The 23461-nt window shown below is 59.3% G+C and overlaps 4 protein-coding genes across 4 annotated transcripts; 3 read left to right on the top strand and 1 right to left on the bottom strand.

Moving 5' to 3' along the window:
- Positions 1-6475: 6475 nt before the first annotated feature.
- PLICBS_004437 (transcriptional regulator of ribosomal biogenesis proteins) lies at positions 6476-9181 on the top strand (the record flags this gene model as incomplete). The annotated part of the gene is made up of 4 exons (XM_018326219.2): positions 6476-7419; positions 7722-8756; positions 8811-8991; positions 9053-9181. The coding sequence occupies 4 exons, from the start codon at positions 6476-6478 to the stop codon at positions 9179-9181; spliced, it is 2289 nt and encodes a 762-aa protein (XP_018175971.2).
- Positions 9182-11016: 1835 nt separating this feature from the next.
- PLICBS_004438 (uncharacterized protein) lies at positions 11017-13463 on the bottom strand (the record flags this gene model as incomplete). The annotated part of the gene is made up of 3 exons (XM_018326218.2): positions 11017-11947; positions 12001-12931; positions 12998-13463. The coding sequence occupies 3 exons, from the start codon at positions 13461-13463 to the stop codon at positions 11017-11019; spliced, it is 2328 nt and encodes a 775-aa protein (XP_018175970.2).
- Positions 13464-14356: 893 nt separating this feature from the next.
- Positions 14357-16212, top strand: PLICBS_004439 (ubiquitin-protein transferase activating protein; the record flags this gene model as incomplete). The annotated part of the gene is made up of 2 exons (XM_018326217.2): positions 14357-16025; positions 16091-16212. The coding sequence occupies 2 exons, from the start codon at positions 14357-14359 to the stop codon at positions 16210-16212; spliced, it is 1791 nt and encodes a 596-aa protein (XP_018175969.2).
- A 1134-nt stretch (positions 16213-17346) lies between these two features.
- On the top strand, positions 17347-19177 carry PLICBS_004440 (transcription factor IIA subunit alpha; the record flags this gene model as incomplete). Its single annotated transcript, XM_018326216.2, has 3 exons — positions 17347-17466; positions 18122-19008; positions 19093-19177. The coding sequence occupies 3 exons, from the start codon at positions 17347-17349 to the stop codon at positions 19175-19177; spliced, it is 1092 nt and encodes a 363-aa protein (XP_018175968.2).
- Positions 19178-23461: the final 4284 nt, after the last annotated feature.

Genomic DNA, 23461 nt, shown 5'->3' on the forward strand with positions numbered 1-23461 from the left:
GCGTTGTCGCCGTGCTGAGCTGCGGCTGGGCGGCGGCGCTGTACTGGTGACTACGGGGATCAGGTTCACTGCAATTCGAGCTGTAGGCCCCGGCGACGCGGACGCCGAGAAATTCCCGCCCCATTCCCGCCCGATAGCCGCCCCCCGAAGCTTCAACACGAGTCGCCGCCCGCCCGCCAGCCCCGAGCCTTGGGCGAGCATTCTCCAGCCCGGCCCGGCGAAGGGGCCCCTCTCTCCAGCCACCCGGCAAAGCAGCATTACTGATCCGGTAGCCGTTCAAGCCGTCCGTCTGTTCCCACGCACTGGAAGCCCCGTCTGCCACCGGCGCCCCCATCGCCACCCACCCCTGCGAGTGGTGCCAGAATTGCGGACTTGCCGTCCAGACCCGTGACACGCCAGAACCAAAAAGCCCAGAGCGAGACGGCCCTCGGTAGCCACAGGAGCTATGTCATTAGTAACAGGATGGATCCCGCGCGACCCCGTCCTGAGGCGATTCCCTGTTCCCGTGGATCAATAATTCACTTCCGCGCGCCTTGTCGTTCCTTGGTAGGCACTCGTATGGGCACATGCCCTCCTTGCCGAGGCGGATCCACAGCGCGCGCGCCCTTCCCGGCTACCTACCCGTGCGTGGTGTGCTTGCCCTAAATGAACAAGTACGCTGGTGCTGCTCAAACGGGAGCGAGCGAGCGAGACGCGAGAGGCCCCTGGTGGATGTATGCCCATGGGCCGGGCCACGAGTCCACACCGGCCAGGGCTGCCCGGACGCCGGACGCCAGACACCACAGACCAGCTGGAAGTGAGCTTTCCATTGCGGAGCAAGCACGATCAGCCTCTTTGCTCTGCCGCCGGATTTCGCCGACAGAGTCCTCGTCGTTGCCCAGCAGTGTGCTTCTTCTCCTGGACCAGGACTCGTCCTCGCAGGCACAACCTGCCCTGACCTTGATATGCGCTAGGTCGGCTTCTCCCGCCTCGCGCCCTTCGCGGCAACACCAATGTGTAAAGGCCCTGCTATTTCCCCACGAGTCGTGCTATTCGCACATATAGAAAACTGCAGCTCGTGACACATGAATAAGGTGTGCAGGCCTCGGCCAGAGCGAGAGCCCCCATGAATATACCAGACGGCAGCGACTGCAACAACCGCAGCAACAGCAGCAACATGCGGTCCCCCGCTGCCGTTCCGTGTCTGAGGTGCATACCAAAAAAAATGGCCGGTTCGTCCCTAGATATGTCTATGGGACTAGACTCTTCTATTTGTGCGAATAGCACCAACTTCCGTATTAAACGTTGGCGGGTATTGACATATGGCACGGATGTCGAGGCCAATCTTGCAGCCTCAAGCCACCAACCACTGCATGGCGGGGAGGGCAAAGGTTGCATCCTCATACAGAAACGGCCACGGGCCGGCGCAGGTGCCTGTCAGTTGAAAGCTGCCAGCACAGATTGCAGGCAGCGCCCCGACAAGATTAGATAGAGTCCATGCTCGACGAGGCGCGTGCGATCCTTCGTCCGTGGGCTTCGAGAGAACACCACACCTGGCCCGTGATCATCGCCAATCTTATATGTTGGACCGTGCCTGGACGCTATCGAGGGTGATGCCCAACGACAGGATATTGTTCTGCATCAATACACTACTGTACGTATTGGTATCGCCGCTTTATGGACATGGTCATCCCCTGCAATGTAAAGTCACTACTTTTGTCGCGTCGAAGGCATCGTGGGTTTGTGGAGCAGAACCCTGCACGCTGACTGCTCTCTGATCCGCCCAGCCAGCGCGGAATAGTAGTGGTTGCGCGAGTACGGAGCAGCAAGGCCGACATTGCGCCAGCGTCGATGCAACGAGGAACAAATGTCGTTTGTCAGTGGGTGCCGCATGTGAAAAGTCGGGCGAGAGCCGTCTTGTGTGAAGAGTCATCGGGCGCTTGAACGAGTCCCTCTTGACGTCTCTTTTTTTCCTTTGCTCATGATGTCGCTGGGTTCCTCGCCGGCAGTTGAGGCTCAATGCCGAACTAGACATGCCTCGTGGCCGTGGTGGCAAGCCGCCGACTCGACCCGGCCGAGCAACAACAACAACAGCTGCCCACTATAAGGTGACGTTAGTACGAAGTAGTAGTCCTCTTCTGGCCCGTTGAAACCAAATCAAACCCATCCACGGTGACCCCGACGGGCACGAGAACAGCCGCCCATCCGCCTTGGTCAATTTCAGGGTCCAACTGCCACTGGAGCCCGTCGGATGTGTGTCGGCGAAGCCATGGAATCAGCTCCATTCGTTCCACGGGGCTCCGCCGCGCCTACGGCGAGCCCACCGACCCACCGGAGCCACTCCCATGCGACACTGGCGGGGCGGCAGGTTTCCGCGAGCGGCCGCTGGCGCGCTGATGCTTCGTTGCGCTTCAGGGACACCACACCGAGTCAATGGGGAGGTGGCGCTTCTTGGCGCCGGCTTTGGGCCCCCAAGGCCCCCTTCTTCCGCGGGAGGCCATCTCCAACAGGACCATATGGGTCTCGTCACTGAAGCATTTCCTGCTCGTTTGATTTGCGCTGGCGGATCCGTCTGGTGAGGCCCGGGCGGATCAAGCAGTGCTTTTGCGGACCTTGACCGGACGATCCCAGCCGACAAGGCGGGCACTTTCCACGCGAATGGTCATCGCCTACTTCTGATCGTGCTGTGCAGTGGTCGACCCAATGACCATGGCTGCACGCGTGTTGGGTGTCCAAGCGCGGCAAACAAGACCGTGTGTCTCAGGGTCGACAGAGATCTGGCCCGACCGCGTACTTCCGCTGCCCCGAGCACGACCCTGCAGGGACGAAGGATGATAGAGACGATGGATCGGCCAAGAATAGCTGCGAGTGTCGAGGCCGAAGGTCTCATCTTGAATGGATATCCCACGGCCATGACTCGAACAGGAGGTAGGTGCAAGACCGGCCAACTGTCTCTTGCCGCCATTGTTGCGCGGCGGCCCACCTCCGTGGTGGCCCAGCCGCCAAGCTTCCACGCCCGCCGTCCTTGACAAGAATGACAAGGCTGTCATGCTTGCCGTGTTTGACAGACTGCCAATGCGCCTCCTGTCCGTGGGACTGAGCCGGGGCGGCGCCAGCCCAGGGGATATCCTCCGGCACAAGGTTCAACGCTGACAAGACAACAGCCTTGGCGCGGTGACCGATAGCAATCTTGGCTTGAGTGGTGGAAATCAATGGGCGCACGTCCGCGGCTCAGATGTGATGGGCCTGTGTGTCGAACGTCTGACAGATACAAGGTACAGAACCTTATGCGGCTTAGCTGGACTCTGCAAGTGTGTGTGTCGAGATGGCTCCTGTCACTAACCGCCCGCTTGTCACCGTCAACGTACGCGTGCTGGGGCCCTGCATTGCCCATCGGAGAAGCTCAACAGAACGTCCTGTACTGCCACGGACTGAACGCAGTTGACTTTCAAGTCGCCTGCCCGTCATGCGGACCATGTCCCTGCATCCGGAGCTGTCATCGCCCTGAATGTAGGGGCCCGATTGCTGCGGGTACTCTGCAGTAACTCCAGTACATCGAGTTACACCGAGATCGAGCATATAATTCCATCGAATCATCGCGGCCTGGGGTGTCCTGTCAAAGAGATGTCACAATGGGGACTGCAGCGAAGACGATTCACCCAAGGCGCGATTGGTGGCCTCGCTAGCCGAGCGAGGCTCCGGAACCAGGGATTCGGAGCGGTCGGGAGGCGCTGCGAGGCCCGAACTACTGGAGGCCTGGGGAGCCTTGCCGAGGAGGCATCGCGATGGCGGGCGCCTCGACGCGGATAAACGTCTGAAGTCGAATTTGCACCCATTCACCTCGAGCTGGGAGGAGACTGGTTGACCGACTGGCGAGCTACAGCATCCAATCCAAAGTCAACGGCCTAATTACCATGCCAGCTGTGGCCAACAAGGGAATCGTGAAGGACAACGGGAGAAACATGTCCCTTGGACTGTTGGTGGCCTGTGCCACTTGGAAGAAGCTGTCCAGTTGGCAAGTTAGGTTCCGGCCAGCAACGTTGGGGCCTAGACTCCATAGTGGGGGAGAAACCTTGTCCATATCGTCATTCCCATACGGCGACCCGTATCAAAGGCCCTCTGCTTCTGGCCTTACCCGCTTGACGTCACCTCGGCTGCACAGAGCGACATTCCAGTCGAGATGCAATCGGCGAGGGGGGAGACTTGCCTGTGGTCCTTACCCCCCCGGGGTAGGTATCGGCTGGGGTGCGATGCTGGATTCCCTGGGCCCTTGGTGGCGCGGAGAGAGACAGCTTGGGCGGTGGTGCCAGCTGAAGCACCTGTAGTTTTGGGGAGCCACTTTGACGATCAGTCCGAATGTGCGGTGATTGATTGTCGGGGAGAGAGTCTTGCAGGCCCAGGGGAGAGAAGAGATCGCCGGTCGGAGCTGGATAGGGGCAAGTAACGTGTCGCTTGAAGGTGGCCACGGAGCCGCCATCTTCAAATCGGCGCGATGCCGTGGGTTCTGCGTCGCGTGTTGGATGGCGGCGGGCGGAGTGCGTGGGCCGTTTGCCGTACGTAGTCCGTACACGGGGGGCGGTAATGAGCTCGCGAAAGGTCCGAGCCACGACGCACTTCCTTTGGCGAGGTACGGACCAGGAATTCACAACGACGACGTCTGGCGAGGCCACGACAGAGCAAGGTGCGAGCGGATGTCAGTGGCTCTTGCTGTTTGGCGAACATCGGGGCAGGACCTTGCTGCTCGCACTTGCCTTACCTAGCACACCGTACTGCGTGCGCAAGGTTCGAAGTACGAGTAGCTCGAGGCAGGTGCTGGCGCCGGTTGGGAATGCACGACCTTGGACTTGGTTGGCCCTGCCCCTTCCCTCGCGACGCCAGACACGATCTGGGTTGGGCTGATGAGCACCGACGCGCCTCATGCATCGAAAGGGTTGCCTTGGTTGTGCCACTTCCACCGCATATTATTTCGCTGCCTCGTATATAATATATCAATGCCCCCTCTCTGTTCTATTTCGCCTCGCATAGCTCCCGAGACAGCGCTCCATCCATCCTCCGAGCTCTTGGTTACCCCCACTGCCTGTTGGAGACGGCCCGGGGCTGCCAGGCAGGACGACACCTCATCGTTACGTTACCGCTGTGCCCGATCACCGCCTCGGGGCGCATCCCACGGTGCCCACCGCCGCGTTACGAGCTTGCATTACATTATACAGGAGTGCCCTGCTCGTACGCTGCTCTTGCTGGCGGATCCTTGCTTAGCTGGTCGATCCCGGCCATCGCACGATACGTGCCTTGGGTGTCTTGGTCGCAACGCCCCGTCAACCATACCGCCTCGTCCCCTCCACTCACTTTCTAGGCCTCCACCGCGCCGCATCTGTGGGATCGCCTGCAGAACAAACGTCCAAGCATCATCTCCGGCAAGCACACAGCATCAAGCTACCGACGACGACGCCACAGGCACAAGATCGCGCCCTCTGCACGATCTAACTTACCACTAGGCTTCCTTGTCCACCACATACCTTCAGCCTGTTCCCAGCGCCCCTGGTTGGCACGATCACTGGTTCAAGACCCGCCCTGACTCGCCTGCGTGTCGACCATCACTGAGGACCAGCTGCCTCGCCCCCGGATCGCGGGGGCCCATCTTGCGCTGCGCGGTCCCGTAAGCTCGAGGCTGGCCGCGGCGCCGCGTGTGCTTGTCTGGTGCAACCAGGATTTGCCTTTACACAGAACAGCGTCATCGCCAGCACAAGGTCCAACCGACTTACACCGTCATCCGCGAGGGCTGCAGCCATTGCCGACTAGTGGCCGCCAACACCCAGCGACCACACCCAGCGACCCCGACAGACCCTGGCCGGCCTGGGCGTGGACTCACACTGACCTGCAAGCCGGAAGAGTCATTCAGAACACCGTGCCAATCAGGCCCTCGTCTGCCGCACCCGCGCTTGTGCTTGTGGTTGCGCACAAGTCAGCACGCGAAGGCGCATCCATTCAAGGCAGGCCGACCGACATTTGGATTCAGACGGGAGCACCACCAGAGTAATTTGTGCGAAGGCTGTCCGTCGCCTGGGAGGCCAGCAGGTGAATACAAGATAAAGGCTCCCTCGTCCCCGTGTGCCTGGCGCACAGTGATGCTCTGCTCCTCGCACCGACACGACACATTGCGCGTCCTGCTGTCTGCCTCTGCCTGTTCGCTGCGAGTCGCAACGCAGCAAAGTACAGTTCTGTGCCTGGCTGCAATCGTCCTGGCCCGACTATTTCGTAAGGCCAAGCCGTTATTGCCTTGCCGCCCGAATCCCGCGGATCCGCGAGTCGACGACGAGGGGCGACCCGGTCCCTCGGCTCGGCACAGGTGGTGGAAAGGAAAAGACGAACGTGCGCGGCCGAGCACGACGACGTCAGACAGCTGTTTCACCATCATCGTCACCAGCACGGGCACTTGTGCCTGCTTTTTCGGCACTGCATTCATCGCGGCACGAATAAGTGAAGTCAGGACGGGAGGATGCTTAAATGGTTTCAGCGCGGCGTCGACGACGCTCGCGATAGCAAAGACACGAGCAGCGAGCGTCAGCACAAGCGCCAACGCAAAGGGCGCCAGGGCGCCGGCAGCGACCCCGATTCCAGCAGCCCGGTCACCTCCTGGGGCGGCGGAGGGTTGGCTTGCACCTCAACCTCGACGGCCGACAGTGCCGCCACCAGCCCCAGCGGCAGCACCAATAATAACAGGCTGGCCCGGCTGGGCCCCAGTGCTGGCGCCACCGCCCCGAGGGACCAGTCCCAGTCCGGCAACAGCGCCAGCGACTTCGCTGCCTGGGGCGGACAGTCCACCAAGTCCATGTCCGCCACCAGCCCCTCCGCCAGCGCCAGCGCCGGCGCCAGTGCCAGAGCCAGCGCCTGTGCTGCTGCTGCCACTAGCACCACCACTGCCGCCGCCGCTTACTCGTACTCTGCATCTACTCCCGCTTCTGCCCACGCAGACTCTCCCGCATCTCTCATCACCTCAACTGCGTCGCTGACCCAGTCGCCGTCGCCCCAACCCGCCACGCCCCCCGATCTCTTCTTCCCCCGAGCCTCCAAGAGCGCAAGCACGACAGCAACCGTCACCGCGACAGCAACCCACTCATCGCGGCCCGCCTCCATCGTCACACCGCCGTGCGACGAGCCCTCGTCGTCATACATCACCACCTCCCAGGCCTCTGCCTTTGCCGAACTTGACCTCGCCGACTGCGATCCCGACGTCAATATGACCACCGGCGCCCTCGACGCCAGCGGCATGGGCCGCAGCCGGCAAGACTCCTTCGTGAGCGCCGGGCCCAAGCCCATTTCCATGAACAACCAGAATCGCGACAACGTTAATCGAAATCGAAGAGAGTCGCTGGCCGGCAGCCTGATGGGTGGAGGCATGAGCTGGGGCGGCATGTCCTTTGGCAGCTTCGTTAGAGACGAGTAAGTTCATCCATTTCTACCTCCGTCGCCCTCAACTAGAGTCTTTTGGTCCGGTTCGCTTCGTCCGGCGCGGTCCCTTGTCCCGCCTGCCGTCTTGTCGCTTTCGGCCGCCAGGCGAGACTTTTGGGCTGCCGTGGCCGAGGAGGGCCACCCCGCGCCGGCGCCCCTCACGCATTCTCGACCAGCGCATTTGTCGCGGCCGCCAAGGGCGGCCATCGTCACTGCGAGCCACTGCAAACACCCGCGCTCTGACCTGTTCTGGAAATGAATGAGCATGTATCCGCTGACTTGTCCCGACGCAGCATCATGATGCAAGGCACCTCGCCTTCGCCATTCGGCAACCCCCAGTCATCGTCTTACCACTCGTCCTCGTATCTGCCCAGGCTCGAGGCCAACTTTATGCGGGACTTCATATGCTGCGGCAAGATCCTGCCTAATCTGCATGACCTCTTGCAACATTACGAAGAGGCGCACACTCAGGCGAGCCCCAACAGCTCCCGAAATAATACCTTCAGTCAGTTCGGCCAGGTCGGCATGCAGCCCGGCTCGGCCATGGGTAGTTCCCGGACAACCCCGACGCCTGGCCAGATCAACGCAGGGCCCGCCGGACATGCGCCCGCTGCCGGATCGGGCTTCCAGCTGCCCGGAGCGTCCAGCACGATGGGCAACGGCGGTCAGATGAATCCCGCGTTGGCCACCAACATGAACGACGACATGGACGCCGTGGCCGACATGGAGATGGACGATGCCATCGGCACCATGGAGCTCGATGACGGCAGCCGGATGCACCACGCCCGCATGTTTGGCCAACAACAGCGGCCCCAGCTCGACATGAATACCTCGGGCCTTACCCAGGGTCTTCGTACATCTCAGCCCCCCACGCCGGCCGCCGTCAGCTTCGGTCTTCAGAACAATCCTACGGTCTCTTCCGTCAACACGCCAACGCTGGCGACCCAACAGCAGCTGCCCCAACAAGGCCAGCAGCCCACCGGAATGGACGGCATGGATGATGACCTACCGGGCATGCCGATGGGCGGTAACAGCGGCGGAGACATTGGTGACGGCACGTTCTCCAACGGTAACAACGACTCCAACTTCTGCATAAACGACCCCGGAAAGCATCTCTTCAGCCCCAACGGCGCTTTCCCGCCTGGAAATCGGACGATTCAACAGCAGCTCGCAGCCCTCGGCTTGCAGCAGGGTCAGTTTGCCGACCCTGAGGCTAACAAGGTGCTGCTCCAGCGCCTGCAGACCATGATGATGCCCGAAGAACACAAGCCTTTCAAGTGCCCTGTCATTGGTTGTGAGAAGGCGTACAAGAACCAGAATGGCCTCAAGTAAGTTCAGTTGCGGCATACCATTGATGAGCCTCCGAGTCTGACCAACTGCAGATATCACAAAGCGCACGGCCACCAAACGCAACAACTACACGAGAACGGAGACGGCACCTTCTCGATTGTGAACCCGGAAACAAGTGCCCCATATCCGGGAACCCTCGGAATGGAGAAAGAGAAGCCGTTCAACTGCGAAACTTGCGGCAAGCGGTACAAGAATCTCAACGGCCTGAAATACGTGAGTTCCCTATCCCCCTTCGCGAGACGTCGTCATACAGGAGAGCTGACAGCCATCGCAGCACAAGGCTCACTCTCTGCCTTGCAACCCGGAATTCAAGATGCAGGCGCTCGCCGCCGGGCTGACCCTGCCCGGCCTGCCAGGAGCCAACCCCGGCGGCACTACGGAAGACCAGGCGATGCAACAATAGCAAGCCACTGGCTGGCATGGACGCAACGACACGCTCATGGATATTGGGACTTCGCGGCCATCGTGTCGCGAGCCGATCAGCTGCGGGGTTGCCGGGATCGCCTTGACAGAGCCTTGACGATCTCCGAAATACAGCACGCCGTCCAGCGCTGGAGCCGGTCCTTGTATCTCACCTACAATGGCCCCTTTCATTCTTCGCCAGCCGGTAGGCTCATGGCTCATCGCGACGGCGTTCTTGCTTCTGATATCCTGGACACGCTGGTGCCCTATTTCAACGCCATCTTGAGCAGCGCGATGACGTCTGCCATGACCGAGTCTTGCTGGCACGATGTTGCCTTCTGGGCCGCTCCTCTACGAGTACATATCTTAGGTCTCCCGAGTCCTGACTCATATACCCCCACTCCGTCCGAAGCAGATGCAATACAGCCCACGACATCTTGGCCAAATTCTTCCGAGGCAGGCGTCTATATTCACTAAAGCGGTGCCTCCTTCGACATAGAACGAATATGGTCAGCTCATCCAAGGCTGTGTGCGGGCGGACACGCTGCAGGAAAACGCGAGCAGGAACATCGTTCCCCGCTGTTTGGTTCTTGTTCTCTGTTCTTCGATTGGCAAGCTCTTGGAGAAGTGGTATCGGTGTATATATTTTGTTTGGTTCAGCTTCGCAGCGAGACTTTCACGCTGCCTGTCACCTTTTGCCCCGCTCACTCCATCCTTGGCTTACTGGACTCGCTGGCTGGATTCTCCGGCACGAAGAAGTTGGTGGCAGGCTATGACCTCGTTTTGACGCGTCGTTCTGGGTTGGCCGGGGGAGCAGGGATTGCGATGATTTTGCTGTCATGGGTACAGCGGCCTGCGGCAGGCTGGCTGTCACTTTGCTTCCGATGTTTACAAAAGTTCAGCGGTGGGGGAAGGCATAGAAAAAGGTATTGATGTTCGCTACTCTGGCATGATCTCGATTCATAGAATGGATGCTGTCGCCAGCTTTCGCCCTACTCGTACTCTCTCCCCCCTCTCGTCTCTCGGTCTTGCTCTTCCGCGTCGAACACTCTTGGCAATTCGGCCGAGTCGTGTTTCACATTGACATGCCCAGCCTTCTTCATGACCCCCATCTTGCCCTGTGTGTGTCCATCTCGGCCAGTCATCCATCCCTCGACCGGGGAGGGCGCAGCGCTCCTCATCCACCCCCGGCCATCCGGAGTCGAATGGCCCCCCCTTTTCCCGCCGAGCGGGAGCCAAGTGTGGTACACCACCCGGCCGGGTTTCCCCAACGGTTCCCCTCGCGCGCCGCGCCGGTGGGCAGCACCACCCCGGGGCAGCACCGTCGTCCTTGACCGATAAAACCGGGGGTGGTGGCCCTCCTTTCTTTCCCCTCCCCCTCCTTCGGCCAAACGTGCATGGGTGTTGGACGACGGGGGCCGCAGATCCCAAATCCACGGAGGCTGACATCGCGCGTGTGTGCGCGCCCGGCGGGGAAACGGTTAGACGACACGATTACGAACGGGGGTTGTTGGCTGATCACGATGACGCCAGAACATGTAAGCACAAACGGTATCTATATTGCAACGGGGGAGTTTGACAAGATAGGAAGACAAAGACAAAAAAAAAGGAGACGCATCTTTAGGCAGAAACAAGGGAAGAAAGAACAGCTATGATAAAGAGAGCATGTTTGCCAACGCCGTGCGATGCAGCAAGCAAATAAAGAGTGGGTAGGCAGTGTTGCATCCCAAGGGGGAGTCAACTCCGAGCCCACATCCGCCGTCCCGATACCAAACGTGCAACTGCGCTGGTCATGATCTCGTAGTGTCGTCACACGTTCTGGCGGAGCCTCAGACCTCAGTTCAGCTCCATCCCATCGTCATCGTCAGCCTCCGAATCGAGCACTTGCGTCTGATTACTGCTGATGCTTTCCTTCCTCACGCCGTGGCCCATGTCGCCGTATCGGCCGGACATGCCACCCCACTCCAGCTCCTCCCCGGCGACGACACGGCCCTCCATGTCGATCTCCTGCGATAGCTCGACGAGTGCGCTCCGCGGCAGGCGAAGGAAGCCCTGGGTGCGTACGATGCGGCCCCAGTGCGTCATGCAGAATGTCGCCGCGCGCTTACGAAGCCACTCTTCGTTGGCGAGCCCGGCGCAGTACCAGATGACGCAGGCGTGCTCGACGTCGAGCTCCTTAGCGAGACGGTTGACGCACAGAAGGCGGAGATGGGGGATGTTGTAGATGTTGGACATGACGAGCAGGCCGGCCACGTCGGATAGATCCGTGGTCGCGTCGCTATCTGGTTCGACTGTCCCACGGATGCTGTCCGTATACAGGTACAGCAAGAAGGCCTTGACAACGGAATACGGCTCCGGGATGTGCATCTTCTTTGTATGGAACTCGGCCATTTGCGAGTTATACAAGCGTGCGAAGTGAGGCCATCGCGCCTGCAGAATAAGCTTGTGGACATGAATCGGCTGCGATGTGGGAGCATCCGCTGCCAACCAGGTCGGACCGCGTGAGGCCTCGTCAGCACGGATAAGGCCAGAGCTGAGCGGAGCGTCATCCTCGTCGCAGTCATCGGCCAGAGCAGTGATGACGAAATCTGTGCCGCTGCCGGCCTCCGGTGGCTGGTTGAAGAGCTTAGCGAGATCGGCCCCGAGCCCCTTTGACGGCGACTCGGTCGGCCGCGCTGTTGCTGACGGCCGGGACTCGATACTTGCTTCCGATGTCATGTTGTTCCCGAGGAAGCCGTATCGGCGAAGGTCAATCTCCATGATGTCGCTGCAAGTGGCATTAGCATCTCGTCCGTGTCAAAGAGCGGCAGTCAATCTCACCTGAGGTACTCTTCGTAGCCATTAGGGCCGAGGTCCGTTGCCGTTGGGTCAGTGGGACAGCCGAGGAGCCACGCCTTTGTACCGTCTTCGTTCATGGTGCAGTAATGCCATCTGTACCCTGACTTGAAGATTTCTCGACCCTCGGCCAGTTTCTGCCAGCGAAGCGTGCCGAGATCAAGGGCCGATAACGAACATTCCCTTGGGGTAATGGTCGCAGCTGGAGTCACAAAGTCGAGCAACGTGCCCGAAGAGTATGCGTGATAGTGGATGCCAGAGCCTTGGGATGGGATTGTCGGTCCGGAGACGAACTTCAATGCCGATATCGAGCCGGGTGCCATCGGCGCATATGTCTTCAGCTGGAAGGAGGGCGGGTTGACCTGGGCAGTCCGAGAGTTGGCGGCGTAGCCGGATGACCCAACTGCAGGAGCCGGGGCCATAGTGTAAGGCGGTCGAGGAGAGCCAGTCGCCCGACTGGCGATCGAATGCCGGTCGAAGATGCCGAACTGCGGTCGCGAGTCGAACTCTGGGCTGCCCTTGAGATCGAGCCACCAAAGATCACTAATCTTGTCCATGTCCTCGCTGAGGCCGCCAAAGACCCATACGCGATCGCCCCAGATATACGCCGAGTGGTCAAAGCGGCCGACAAAGCGCCATGCTTTGGACCAGGTAAATGTCCGCAAGTCAAGGTAGCATATGTCATCCAGCACGTAGTTGTTTTGACCTGTTATGCCACCGATGATGAAGAGCTTGTCCTCGTGCAGGACCGCGGCGTGGCGAGCCCTGCCTTTGGGAATAGGACCGGAAACCTGAGGCTGAGTCCAGTGCGCCGTTTTGAGATCGAAGACGATGAGGTCGGAGAGGTACGTGCGGTGCTCGTTCTCGCCACCAAAGACCAGCAGCTTGTCGCCTTGGTATAGCGTCGCGGTATGTCCTATAGGCGGCAAGTGTCAGCACCTTACAGCCTCTGACAGTGGGACAAAGCGCAGTCAAGACCTACCCATTCTGACCCCTGGAATGTCGCCGTAGTTGTCGACCAGGCTCCACTGATGGCTTGCGAGGTCCAGACGCAGCACGTGGTTGTAGACCTCGTCGGTATACTGGTCGAAGCCGCCAAAGGCGTATATCTGGTTGTTTCCGCAGTACGTCACGGATGCGTTGACAAGACAAGCTGGTCGCTGTCCCAGGGTCCGCGTGATCTTGGGGCGATAGCCATCAGCCACCGGCCGCGTCTTGGCCGGTGAGTTTGGCATGATGTACGTGTTGGACGAGGAGCCGGCCGAGGTCGGTGTTGGCGCCAAGTTCAAGTTCATGTTCATGCTCGTGGGTGCCGCGCGCGGCGACGTCTGCTGGTTCGCCATGGCTGAGCCTGATTGAGACTGGGCCGGGACGATGGCATGGGTGGTCGGTCCGCCGAAGATGGACGTGGCCGGCTGCTGCTGGCCAGGAGTCGAGGGCTGTGCCATGTCCGCTCTGGTAGGGGTGATGTCGGTAGAGGTTAAGAGGTCATTGCTTCAGGAACTGCTTGGGACGCAATCGGGCTGCTGGGTTAGGCCAGCTGCGGGACGGTTCCCAGGCGGCAAGTAGTTTGGCCACCGATGCGGCAGCAAGACGGTAATTAGCGGGGTCCGGTCTGCGCAGTGAAATGACGACGGATGTCCAGACCGGAGGAAGTGGAGGCTGTCGTCAGATGCCCGCGCCGTCGGCCGGGTCTGTCTCGAAATCTGGGGCTGACTGAGCCTGAGCTGGAATCACCCCTGCAAAAATTTTTCTGGGGCTCTTCCAGGGGCTGGCGGCTCGGGCTGGCGTCGCGGTACGTAGATGGTGGATCACGGTCCCCAAGCGGCTTAGCGCCCTTCTTTCATCTATCACCGGCGCCGGAATTTGTAAGATCCGTGGGTCCGTTGCCGTTGCCTGGACAGAGGCATGGTGGGGCTCAAAGTAAATAAAAGGAAACGACCTTGAGCATCTGGCAGCCGCCTGCTCTCTCCTCATGAATACTGTACGCCAACGAATTCATACCCGCCCCCCTTCATTCCCTTCTCCTTTGCTCGCGTTCCTCGTCGAGCACATCGAGACCTCCCCCTACTGCCTTCAGAACGCATTCACAAGTCCGCTAGATCTCTTCGCTGCCTGCAGCCATTAGATCGCCCCACCGACTTCGTCACCTTCTAGAAGGCCACTTCGATTTTATCGAACATTGCGCAAATAAGCAGAATACTAACACACCCAGGAATCTTTAGCTAGAGCCTCTTGGAACTCGTTCGATAACCGTTGAAGCTTCGATCCTCGGTCGACGCATTCAGTTGCCCCTCGTCTGAGATCCCTCTGCAGTTCATACCCATCAGAGTCAATCATCATGGCCACAGCATCAGTATCAACGCCACTCAAGTCCCACAAGGGACTTTTCTCCTCCCGTACCGCCGGCGGACGGATGCCTCTCACGCCTTCGCCAAGGCAGTCGACGTCGAGCGCTGCCGTCAACGCGAGCTCATCGCCGTACACGCCCGAGGGCCGTCAGGGGAACGCAGCACCAAAGTCGACATACGGTGGTAACTTGATGGCGCATCTTACCCGATCCGCGTCCAAGCCTACCCATCGGGAATCCCCAAAGTCCAACATCGCCCGCGTCGTCCAGACTCCCCGCAAAGCCCTCGAGCTGGGCGTGTCCGACTTCGCCCTCACGGGAACCGGCAAGACGCCTTCCAGTGCCAAGTCAAAGAAGGCTCCTTTGCGCCAAAAGACACAGAAAACGACCGTCAGCTACAGCGGTGACCGCTTCATCCCCAATAGGGCCGCGAGCTCGGCCATCTCAAACGCTGGCTCTAGCAAGCTGAGCGCCGGCGACCGCCAACGACCCAAAAGCCGAGATGCCGACAGCTCCTCAGTCCTTTCGACTGCCGCCGATGATGCTGCGGCTGCTCTTGAGAGCTTGAACATCAATGATGAGGAGGAGGCAGACAGCTACACACGACCCTCTCCCAACACGGTGGCCTACCAGGACTCTCTTGCCAATGCATGCGGCGTCAGCTTGAACACTCGAATCCTCGAGTTCAAGCCTGCGCCCCCCGAGTCCTCCAAGCCTATCGACCTGCGTCAGCAGTACAACCGACCTCTCAAGTCTGCGACCACGAATTCGGCCCAGCTTCGCCGTCGGATTGCCACCGCCCCCGAGCGTGTTCTTGACGCCCCTGGCTTAATCGATGATTACTATCTGAACCTGCTCGACTGGAGCTCCGGCAACCAGGTCGCGATTGGACTTGAGCGCAGTGTTTACGTCTGGTCTGCCGACGAGGGCAGCGTCAGCTGCTTGCTCGAGAGCCCTGCTGATACATATGTCAGCAGTGTCAAGTGGTCCGATGATGGCGCTTATGTCGGCGTCGGCCTTGGCACAGGCGAGGTTCAGATTTGGGACGTTGCCGAGGGTCAGAAGATCCGAAGCATGTTTGGCCATGACACCCGCGTTGGTGTCATGGGCTGGAGCAAGCATCTGCTCTCCACCGGCGCACGCAGCGGCCTGGTTTTCAACCACGATGTCCGCGTTGCCGAGCACAAGGTTGCTGAGCTCGTTTCGCACACCTCCGAGGTCTGTGGTCTGGAGTGGCGATCCGACGGTGCTCAGCTCGCTACTGGCGGCAATGACAACCTCGTCTCTATCTGGGATGCTCGGTCTCTGTCGGTGCCCAAGTTTACCAAGACCAACCACAAGGCTGCCGTCAAGGCCCTCGCTTGGTGCCCCTGGAATATGAACCTGTTGGCTACCGGTGGCGGCTCTTACGACCGCCACATTCACTTCTGGAACTCCACGTCTGGTGCTCGCGTCAACAGCATCGACACTGGCTCTCAGGTCACGTCGCTTCGCTGGAGCCCTCACTACCGCGAGATTGTCAGCTCCAGTGGCTTCCCGGACAACTCCCTCAGCATCTGGAGCTATCCTACTCTGGTGCGCAATGTCGAGATCCCTGCCCACGAGAGCCGTGTCCTGCACAGCTGCCTGAGCCCAGACGGCCAGATGCTTGCCACAGCCGGTAAGCAAATACCCCGAAACCCAGATGACTTCGACGGAGCTCAACTGCTAACGAACAACTTGCAGCTGCCGACGAGAGTCTCAAGTTCTGGAAGGTCTTTGAGAAGAAGGCCGGAGCCGCTGGTGTCGTTGGCGGTACTGGGGCTTCGAGCAAGGCCAACATGGTCAAGCAGATGACCATCCGATAAACGCGTGTCGTACCAGATCGCCAACGGTAGGTATGGGCGGTTTCATTCACAACTCGATGTCACAAGCGGTGATTTTTGAGCATGGCGCTTGGAGTTTCTGCGTACTGGTTCCGCACGTGGTACGAAAGTGCTTCTCCACGCTGAAGATATGGAATGGGACAGTCTGAACATGAGCTACGATGGCACGTCACGACGATGGGACCGGGCCCTTGAGAGAGAAACAATTCTGTTCAAGTTTGAGAGAGAAGAGTGTTTGTTTGTTTGTAATACGGTACCATATAGCTTTCAAAAGGAGCAGTGCCACGAAGTGGCAAGGAGTATCGCTGGTGTCTTGTTCACCTTCGCAGTGGATGGTGATTTGACGCTGTCAACGCTGGCTGGAAGCCCTCCCACGACAACAGTTCGGCTGCCTGCTCAGTATCATGTTGCCCATACATACTACAGCGTCGCAGAATGGCATCCCGCACAACGATCGAGGTTCCCAGCCCAGTGCAGTTGGAGGTCTGTGCCCTGCCGTTGAGCTGCCCTTGACGCTGACCGTTAGTGGCTATTTAGTGGGCAGCTCGGTGCTTTCAGTGGAGTAGCACGCCACAAAGGCACCTGGGCTGCAGTGGGTTGGCCTGCGCCCGGCGGGCGAGTCACTCGAGCTTGGGCCATTACTAAGCCCCGGGCGCACTACAAGGCGATATCCACCAGCCGCAGGCAACTCTCACCACTGCACATCACGCATTCAACCGAGCGACCATACCGGCCTCACGAGAGCAGATACCGTACGAACGTGCGACGACATCGCTACAGAGATACGGATAGCTTCACGACTGCTGCACTCTCCAAGTGCAGCGTTGTCTGCTGTGAATCCAAGCGGGCTCTCTCTCGGCTGAGGAGGCAGCACTTCTTGGTACTCCAGTCCCAACCGCAGCAGTCGGCTTCCTTTGTCCGTCACGACCACCAACACCAGCACTGCGACATCGGGTCCGGTACGCGGGACTGCATTCGAGGCGTTGGGAAAATTGCTTCAGCCTTTTGGAGAGCCACAGCAAGAAGAGCGACGCCGGCGCGATCAGGTGCAGCGAAGCCGACGAGCGCAATCAACCATAGCACCTCGGCAGAGACAACTGTCGCGCGAAGCCCATCATGTCGAACCAGGCCGTGGGCAACGTTTACCAATCCATCATCGAGGAGGTGATTAACAGTTCACGAGTCGACTTTGAGGAGAGCGGTGTCGAAGAGTCGGTCCTGGAGGAACTGCGACAGGTAAGCTCAGCCATTCCCTTGCCTCAACTCCATGTCGCCCCAATCGTCACCACGACGATCCGCCGCCTTCAGCACCGGCCGCACAAGTGTGCAGCGGTATCGGCCTGGCCATCGACGTTCGCAACATGTTGGCAAAATTGCCACGATTCGAACACTCGCATCGCACGGTTCGCAGCGAGTCAAATGCAGCGAGTCTTCTGCGTCGCGGCAAAGCTGCGGCGATGCGGAGGCGACCACGGGAGGGGGCGAGCGAAGATGGGCGAAAGCGACGGTTTGGTCTGGGGCGACCCGTCGTTTATCTGGGCTTTTAAGCCCAGGCGCCCCCTCGCCTCAGCCAGCCAGTGCTGCCTGCACCGCCTGGCGGCTAGGCAACAGGGCACCCCCGCACTTGGTGGCCGAGCGGCCGCCCTGCACAGTCCCTGTCACGTGCCCCGCCAGACGCCGGTCTGCGGCCCGATGCTGCGACTTACACACGGATAACTCACTCGCCGAGCCCCGGATGGGATGGCTATGGCTTTTGAAGATGCATGCCGTGCCAACTTCATGCTCTCCCCATACCTTGTTGCGATTGGTCCATCTCCCTTAGGTCTCCTGCTGCGTTCATCACGCATTCACCTTGCTCTCAACTCACCTCACCGCTAACACTCGTCGACAGGGATGGCAGCAGAAGCTCTCTCAGCTCGATGTAGCTCGTTTCCCATGGGATCCCAAGCCCGAACCGGCTCCGCCGGCTCAAGCTGCACCGCCTGTGCAAGCTCCTCCCAGCCAGAACCACACCCAGGCCCAGTTTTCGCCGCAATTGTCGCTCCCAAACGCGGCCGCCGGCGAGGGTTTGGCGCAGAATGGCACCAGGCAAGAGCCTGTCATTAAGCAGGAAAGTCTTAAGCAGGAGCCAGGTGTCCAGAATGTTCCATCCTTCCCTGCGCTCAGTAACATCGACAACAAGAATGTGGCGGCCAGTAGAGCCGCCCAGCAGCTCCAGCTCCAGTATGGCATGAGAGCAGCCGGCTCCATCAATGCTATCCAGAACTTGGGCCAGCAACAGCAGCCGTCAGACCAAGGAGGTCAGGGCGCGGGCCAGCCAGGCCAGGGCGGCCAACAGCAAGTCCCTGGTGGAGCAAACCCCGCTGGCCATATCAGCAACGGGCAGACGGACGGCGCCGGTGACGATGCTGGCTTCGAAGGTGTTCTTATGCAGCAGGGTCCTTCGGGCAATCTCAACGAGCTTGGCAGGGTCGAAATCGACCGCATGCTCCATGAGCAGATTGCGGCCCGGGCCAAGGCCATGGAAGGCGGTGGCCTGATGCTGCCTCTCAAGGAGGCCACCAAGCATCGCACCGCGAAGTCCAAGGACGCCAAGGGCAAAGGCGTTGCTGGCTTTGATGGCGGAGACGACGACGACGAAGTCGATGATGAGGATGCCATCAACTCGGATCTCGATGATCCCGAGGAAGATCGTGAGGACGATGAAGTTGACGACGAAGGCCTGGGCCACATCATGCTCTGCATGTATGACAAGGTCCAACGGGTCAAGAACAAGTGGTAAGAGCCCCAAAATCTCAGGGGTCATCACACCCCGCATTCACACGCGCTCGACGTTTCGGCCACTGACGTGCTTCGCATCAGGAAATGCACTCTGAAGGACGGAGTGCTCACCGTCAACGGCAAGGAATACGTCTTCCACAAGGCCACTGGCGAGTATGAGTGGTAGTTCGGCTCGACATGGACCACATTCCCACCAGACATGGCAAGGGATGTTGGTACCCGGTCCTCTTTCGAGGCACGAGTGGTGGTTGGCTGCACTAGCAATTGTCACCTGTTCGACTGCATGACCGCAGTCATCATTACGTTTGTTGGCTGCGGAGGAAGGCCATGGGTTACTCCACCGGCGGAGAGAATGGACCGGGACGGCAGGGGACAGACTGCTATACTCCTTGCAGTCACCTTTCAGGGAAGAAGAGCAGCGCAGCAGTGTTTGGTATCAGGAGATGCTGCCAGTCATGCCTCAACGAAAAGGGAAATAGGCGTTCGCGTTCAGTGTTTTGCGTATCTGTATGTACATTATTCACAAAAGGGAAGGGTCCCGATATCAAACGTTGAACGACAAGATGATGCCCGCCAGCTGCGGGGACATCATGCAGCGTGCTTCGTCACTAGCTCTCAACGCTCGTTTGGTACGTCTGTCGGGCAGCGGTCCGTCATGCCACTCTGGGACCGTTCACTTGAGCCACTGAGACCAACGACCTGGGCCTCCCAGCCGCCGTAGCCGCGCGTCAACCGACGAAGCGAGATGCATCCTGCCGCCAGCTGGCGCAGCGGAGGGCCTGCGCCCCATGGTCGACCCATGCGGCCATGCACAACTCACAAGTACATATGAGCGGACGTTTCATCCAAGGGTGTTGGTTTCCAGTGGGCACGTTCAGAACCGAAACCTCGACAAGTACGGAGCGAGGATGCCGCTGGGCTGCGGCCGTCGCATCCGCAAGCGACGCTTGGCGGTCGCTTGCTGCGCTTAACCCATAGCAGGGGGCGTGTGATCCTTCGACCGCAGCGGTCACCAGCAACCACTGAAAAGGAAAAACATGTGAGCGTCCGGCATGCTCACCCGTGCATGGCGCAGAGGGGGAAGCGGACCAGGGGAGTGTTCCTTTCAGTGAGGGGGACCTGTGAGGTTGTGTGTCTGGATCAGTCCTTTGGGCAACTGCCTCCCACTGGTGTACGGGGCTTGAGCTGACAGCACTTGAACACGTACATCCTGACAGGGGGGGTTGGAACAGGAGCTATTCCCTTGCCGTAAAACGAGGTTAGCAGATCCGGTGCGCTGGCGGTCATCAGCTGGACTTAGCGGGAGCTATTTCTTAGTCGGGAGTGCGACACAACTGGCATGGCGAGCACCCGGGCGGCTGGGTTGCTGCAGCCACATTGCCCTTTTCGGAGAGTCGGGTTAGACTCCATCGCAGAACGGCACAGTAGACGCAGTACTCGTGCGTGAGGGGGGCGACGTGCTCGAGAGAAGAGGAAACGGAGGGGTGCGGGATGTTTACATTGAGGGCGGAAAAGGATAACGACTGGGGGGGGTACAGAACAGGGTGCAAGATGTCGTCGCTCCGGCGGCCTGCCAAAGGCAAAAGTCTTGGGATGCTGCCTAGCTGTCCGGAATCCTCGATACGGCCTTGGAACGAGTGACCTTTTTAAGGGCAGTCATACGCTTGACTTGGCTGTGCGTCACGGCTCACTGAAGGCGTCACTCCTGCCTGGGGCCTGGAGGAAGGACAGCGTTTACTACCTAGTACTCAAAAGAATGTTTGTATTGGGGCCCAGAGCAATAGCCCCGTAGTAGCACCAGAAGTACCAAGGCATAACGAGAAGTTCGCCGGTTGAGTCATTGTGTACCTATAGATACAGCTGCTTCTAATCCAGTTCCAAGTTTCTTCGCAACAGATAGCCCCTTCCTCCGTCAGAAAGCGCAAAGCAGCGTCTCAGGTTTCTCAAGTTTTAGGCGTCGGACGACCCGACTGTGTCAGTATCGTGTGAGGGAATGCCACGTCCACAATGTCTACTCTTGATTTCGCCAGTCGCCACTCCGAGGGCTGGCACAGGGCTGGCACATCGACATCGGCAATGACCAAACAACCACCATGGAGAGTGCTACTGTCGAGGCGAGCGGAATCGAGTCCGACAGGCATCATTTGCTCGTCTTGCAGAACGGTGATGAACCACCGGACTTAACACTGTCAGGCCAGCACCTGAAATACACCTGCCACTCATGACTCTCAGGATGGAAGGATTCAAGTTGAAAAAGAGAGGAGGGAGCTCTCGTATGTAGCACGATGCCGGGCCACACCGTTGTACAGGTTCGATTGTTCGCGTTGCTACATCACGAGCAGCCCCTACTCTGTTGGGACAACATTGACATTTCCGGGTGCATTGTCGAAGTATACGCCTCGGTAACAAACATGAACCGGCGTGGCCTACGCAATCGTACCGGCCTCAGTGCTCGTAAGCATCGTCGCCGTCCGTACGAGGTCGCCGTGCAGAATATTGCCTGACCAAGATACGAACCACATGGTGCTGCTGACAAAAAGGCCCATGGGGAGTAGCATGGCTCATCTGGGTCCTCTTGTCTGCCAACGTATCTTTGTACCAGAGTGACAAGGTCTGTTGATGCGTCCAAGGGCTCGGTGCAACTCAATCTAGTGTTACGTGTACTTTGTACTCAGTGCGAGCACCGTCAACAGAAATACATTCACGATGGGTTAGGTGCCCATTCGAACGGGCATCCCTGCTTGACTGCTTGCCAATCAGCCTTTGGTCGTTGCCGTCGTGGACTCTCGTTGGGGGATCTGCCGAGGTGGCTGGCGAGGCGTCGCGCAACGTAGCTCGGCGCAGGATTGCGTCGAGTCGCAGCATGACGCTTCGTGGATGTGAGCTACAGGCGCAATCTCGCACACCCCCGCAACTCGACCCGACAGTCTGGTTCACCCGTGGGGCGTCCTGGACCAGGGGGCTTGCTCGCCGACGCCACGATGTTGTGAAAGGGGGCGAGCCCAGCAAGTGCCTCTACATGTAATGCTCCGTTTCTGACACCGCTGGAAGCCATGTTTTGCAGTCTTCGCCATTGCTTGTGCTGTGCCCCGCGGCCACCGGAATCGTGAAAGTTTGTCCCATATCGCCGTGCGCATTGCTTCCATCCAATGCGGTCAATGCTTTCAATATCGGCGTCTCGGAGCGCGCACGCCACATTTGGCGTTCCTCCATCTTGCTAAGAGACCATGTCACGCCTGCGGTTCTCGGTAATTGATGCTCCCAACCTTGACGTGCCTGCTCGGTTTCGCGGTGAGCGTGCGAGCACGGTCTCGGGCGAGCACGAAACAGGCAAACCCGACGCGCCAAGCTGCGACAGGGCTGCGTGATGGCGTGTGGGGATTCGAGCGGTCTCCAAGGGCGTGTGTGTATAGCAAGCCATGCCCCGTCCTTCATTGGTCCACTGTAGTTGTCTATCGCCAGCGCTCGTTCAAAGCCCATCGCACAATTTGCGTGAGCGGTGAGCCAGGTCGGCTGGGAAGGGCTTCAAATAGATGATGACGGCCGCGCTAGCTTGCGACGGAAATGAAGCCTTGGTCCAGCTCCCTTTTGGGCTGAGCTGTGAGCCAGCAGATTCTGCGAAGGGTTGCTTTGCACTTCAGCTCTCCGTTGTCCTTCACCAGCGGAGGCTTCGTGTCGCCAGCACCTCTCTCGCGACGGGGGCAGATCTCGGTGTAGAAGCTGACAGTGTTTCCTGGCCAGAAAGCCTGTCTGTAGTAGCGCAAAGCGGACAAATGCGTCGGCAGCATCTCTGAAGGCAAATTGCACGTGTATAGGAGCCCGTCGCTGGCTGCGAGTCTTCCACAGGCTCGCCATGTTATTGGATGTGTGTTAGAGAATTGCTGATCTCCGTCAACAAAATCTTAGGCATCCATGGTTGCCCCTTAATCTGCCAGGCGGTTGGCGAAGGAACCCGATTATTGGCGTTGGCCGCAACGAGAGGGCGAGAGAACCGGCTTCATCGGTCTTCATACGCCATTGATGATTGGTGACGTGCTCGTTGCCTGTCATAATCACGTCTAGTATAGGCACTGGGGCTTACGGATGGATCATACTGTATTCAGGCAGGAGCCCGCAATGGTGAGCCCAGGGCGAGACCCTCGGCCGAAACAGCTCGTCCTGTATCATGTCGGAATCCACGGTACTACCCTTGCTTGTTTGACTGAACCGACGAATATTCAGCTCTGTGACGTGTAACAGTGTCTAAGGCGACCCGACACACCGGGAACGAATCAAAAGCGGCCAAGTACGCAGGCACTGATGATTGCTGACAAGGAACGCGTCGTTCTCGGCTCGTCCTGCTGGACTGGCATCTGCGCAGTACAAGATCAGACCAGCTGGGATCCGACGCGTGCCTCTCCCATCCACTGTGGATGGATGCGTTCGCTGCTCGCTCCTCCCCGTTGTTTTG

Source organism: Purpureocillium lilacinum (genome assembly GCF_023168085.1).
Source record: "Purpureocillium lilacinum CBS 284.36 DNA, scaffold_3, whole genome shotgun sequence".
NCBI lineage: Eukaryota > Fungi > Ascomycota > Sordariomycetes > Hypocreales > Ophiocordycipitaceae > Purpureocillium > Purpureocillium lilacinum.